Source organism: Poromitra crassiceps, assembly GCF_964638095.1.
Source record: "Poromitra crassiceps genome assembly, contig: HAP1_SCAFFOLD_1207, whole genome shotgun sequence".
Classification (NCBI taxonomy): Eukaryota; Metazoa; Chordata; class Actinopteri; order Beryciformes; family Melamphaidae; genus Poromitra; species Poromitra crassiceps.
The window spans coordinates 28879-33092 of record NW_028151203.1 but is presented as its reverse complement, the minus strand read 5'-3'; the positions used below and the strand labels follow the sequence as shown (position 1 = coordinate 33092).

Here is a 4214-nt window from a genome sequence, read left to right as displayed (position 1 = left end):
TTCGTTTGATCATAAATCGAAATGCTTTAAACCCAGCTGAATAAATAGGATATGCATCACGCTACTTCAAGGCTGCCTAATTATTTGATAATCAGGAATGTATACCTACTTTAAAAGGTATAATTAAATATGCCAGTTTACAATTGTGATACCTCACCTAACGATGTAAACTCTCGTCTTAACCCGATTACTTTATGCAAAATAATCAACAGCGGCATGTGGTAGCAAAAATAATACTGGGCTAAATGAGTAGAGAAACGCACCCTAATTATAAAATCTTAAGCGTAGCGAACTTGAAGATTAGGACAACATTGTTTTCCTATATGGAAACTTTGGTAAGCATCCTTCAACTGCTTAAAACATTTTGGCCTTTTTCACCTACCGCCCCCCCCCCCCCCTTCCCCCCCCCAGACCCTAGTGAAATAACCTTAAATAATACCCTGACTGGCTAGCATTGTTTTTCCTAAAATAACCATTCCCTTCATCACATCCTAAGCCTCTCAATCAATACCCGATCATTTTTGAAACGTCAGTCAACCAGAGCTGCATTTCGCCCCATACTCTTTACAGTCTTGGAAACAATGTACACAAACTGCAACTACTTAACGTGTGCGAGAAACTATTAACTCCAGAATCGTGTACGTCATTCACGATGACACAAAATTTCACGAATATGTTTTGTCTTAAAAACAAACAAACAGTGCGTATCTTCATCAAGGTTCTCATGTGAGCCAAGTCGATTGTTTCCCTGTTCTTACCTGCACCGAAAACTGGTGAGACAAGTGGACAAAGAGCTGGGAGTTGTGCAACACACTAAACTGTCCTCTGTTCCTCAGACCCCACAGTCATTGGTTCTGTCTTGAAGCTTACGGGAGAGGATGAGGAGGGTGGAGAGGGAGGCGACAGACATGTGGAAGAACAGCTGCCAAATGTTCCTCATGCCAAACAGATACAAGTTGCATAGGACAATCACACTCAACAGAGTGAAGGACTTCACTTTCTTCAAAGATGAATGGAACAGGTACAGGTGGCACTGTTGGCATAGAAGTCAATCAAATGGATGGTGATCAGAAAGAGTTTGACACGGGTTGGTTTAGTTAATTCAACTTGTAAATTGGCCAAAATGGACAGAAGAATTAGAAAAACAATTATGACGTGAACATTTACATGTGCCGTACCTGAAATACACAGCAAACAAAGGCCAGAAGAAATGCTGCAACATTCCATATTCCTTCATAGTCGTCCTGTGTAAAAAGTAGGAATAAAAGAAGAAAAAATAAATTAATGATTCTTCATTCAGGTTAAAGCCCAATTTCTTTTTCATGTACACAATTTTGGATCATGAAAAATGCAGTCAGGTAAAGCCTTTTAGACAAATAAATGCAATGTTTAGCTGAAAGCATTCCAGGAGTGACAATATTTGCAGTTATATAAACAGATCCCTCATCACTATCATTTTCTTTTTGTACATAAGCACTGTTTGCACTGCAAAATGCTTAACTGTAGTCAGTTCCACCAGCTTTACAATCATTGTTGTTATCTTATGCATGACTACTTCCAAACTACTACTTCTTCTTTCCCAACCACACAAGTACTTTGGTAGGTGTATCAACATTCCTGATTATAGCAAACCTGTTCCAATGATTACAGCACAGTATACATTTATGCTCGAGTCATGAGCCATCAGCATGTTGGACTTCTTTTTAGATTTACCAACTAATGGTAAAAAATAATCAATTTAACTGAATTGTGATAATTGCCTGGTACTGGCCCATACCTGGAATGTGTACTCTATGAGGTGGACGCCCCGGATGAGGTTCAAAGACGCACACATGATGTTAAGGACCAGGGAGAGGATGCCTGGTGCTGTCACTGGTTCCATTCTCAGATTTTGACCTACGAAACAAAAACGTCACAATATAAAAGTGTCTAAAATGATGAAACACAATGACAAATTAGATGATAGCCATTTCCCAATTCTAGGTCACCTGAGCATGAAACAATCAACCTACACCATAAAATGTATTGTGCTATCAAACGCTGTTAGTCTATGGCTATGCTAAACCTTACCAGATCCAGGAACTTGCTCCATATGCCCATTAGCTATCCCGTTGGTTAGCTCCATCTCCTGCAAGGTAAGAACCTGTGGGGGGTGGATCTTCAGATCCTCCTGGACCTCTGCCAATGTGACCTGCAGGGCCGGACCACCACTCTGGTTGTACTGCTGCTTCAGCTTCTGAATGGTGGTGTCTGTCATTTGGCAGCAGGCATAGGATAAAATAAATACAGATACACTCATTTGGATAAATCCCCTCATTGAATTCCAATTTAGGGAAGGGTCAGCACAAGATAGAAGCTTTGTATTGATTCCAATACCTGAACATGCGTATGATTTCCGGGAAAACTGCAGTTATTATCCAGGCAGACTACTTTTTATGGGGCTAATAAATTCCGTGGTATATTGGATAGAATTGCATGCTCACTGATATCCGATCGAGCATTTTAGGCAGTATGGGAGGCATTTCTGATACTGCTATCGGAACAACTCTAATGTCAACAGCAAACCTATAGTTGCTATAAAACATAGGTATTCCCCTCCCCCCTGATTTCCCCCCATTTTCTATCCAATTGTACTTGGCCAATTTCTCCCTGCTGCCCCGGTCGCTGCTCCACCCCCTCTGCCGATCTGGGCAGAGCCGTAGCCTAGCACCATGATTCCTCCGACACATGCGCAGTTGCTAGCCGCTTCTTTTCACCTGGCAGTGGGGAGCTTTACCGGCAGGACATGGCACGTGGGAGGATCATGCTATTCCCACCAGTTCGCTTCCGCCCCGAACAGGTGCCCCGACCGACCAGAGGAGGCGCTAGTGCAGTGACCAGGACACATACCCTCAATCCGGCTTCCCTCCCGCCGCAGACACAGCCAATTGTGCCTGTATGGATGCTCGACCAAGCCGAAGTAACACGGGGGCGCGAACCTGCGACCCTCGTGTTGGTAGGCAGGGAATCTAACCATCTAATCTAACCATAGGTATTAACACTAACACCATTTCTCTCCTTACTCACCAAATTCCAAAAATGGATATGGCCTGGCTGCCAAGGCAACCACAGTGCTATTGAAGCATGCTGTGAACTCCCAGCGCAGATCTTCCAGGAAGCAGAAGGCCTTAGCAACAGGGAGGCTGCAGTGGCACACGGTCATGTAGGATACACCCTCAGAAGAGACAAAGCTGAACAGGTGAGAGGAAAGAAGGTGTTTAGTAAACAAACAGCCTGGCACAGCTTGACCAGGATGCCCCTAATCAAATGGGCAGTGTTGTGTGCAGCCTCTGCATGACAAAAGTCACCATACTAAAATAAAGCCATTGATCTTAATGCCTCAGTAATGTCATGGGAATTTTTTTCCCCCTGAATCCTTACTATATGTTGAGGTCCTGGCCCTTGACCGTGCCTCTGTCAGGGAACAGGGCCAGTGCCTTGCTGATGGTCCTGAGCTGCTGTTTCCTCTCCTGGAGCTCTCGGTTGTGTTCAAAGTCTGTGGAGGCTGACAGGGGGAGTCCATCCCTGACCCGCACCACGAAGGCAAACAGGATCAGAGACATGTTCCACAGGCTCCATGGAGAACACACTGTCTGCATGGGGTAAGATGAAAGATTGGGACCATCAGTATATATTAATTAAGATACCACCCAATATGATAAACCACTTAGATATCTAACGTTATTGTAGCAGTTATTCTGTTGGGCAAGTTTTTCCTCCAAGTACAGGGGAGGAGGAGTTAGTGGCACTTGCAAATCGGACAGTAGGCATACTCACTGGTGTAAAGCTTGTAGTCCAACAAGTTTAATTATATTTGCACTGTAGTGTAATGACTAGCTACCCCTTACCTTATCTTTTGTTTCATGCTGCAAGTAGTAGTAGTAGCTGCTAGGTTAGCTGACTAGCTAGTTACATCATGTGAATGAAACACAGACCAGGTACAGCTAGCTAGCACCAACTTCAACTGTGCAATAACTGTACATATTTTCTAATGTTCGCGATATACAGAACGTAGAGACGCCTAATATAACATGTACGTAGTACAGTGAATCAGTCCCATTAGCCGACAAGCTATTTCCCAGTCTTCTTCCTGATAGCGCAAACCACAACAAATATCGCACGGAAAGTCGAGAGGGACAAAATACTCGTATTTGCAGCAGCGCACCTACATTTTT

General features: G+C 43.6%; 1 protein-coding gene across 1 annotated transcript; it reads right to left on the bottom strand.

Annotated features, from left to right (window-relative positions):
• Nucleotides 1–832: 832 nt before the first annotated feature.
• LOC310771780 (vesicle-trafficking protein SEC22c-like) lies at nucleotides 833–3998 on the bottom strand (the record flags this gene model as incomplete). The annotated part of the gene is made up of 7 exons (XM_083664300.1): nucleotides 3888–3998; nucleotides 3421–3632; nucleotides 3067–3230; nucleotides 2071–2250; nucleotides 1778–1896; nucleotides 1179–1244; nucleotides 833–1033 (listed from the first exon to the last, which is right to left on the bottom strand). Exons 2-7 carry the CDS (start codon nucleotides 3600–3602, stop codon nucleotides 833–835), a joined length of 912 nt encoding a protein of 303 aa, XP_083520426.1. The 5' UTR covers nucleotides 3603–3632; nucleotides 3888–3998.
• Nucleotides 3999–4214: the final 216 nt, after the last annotated feature.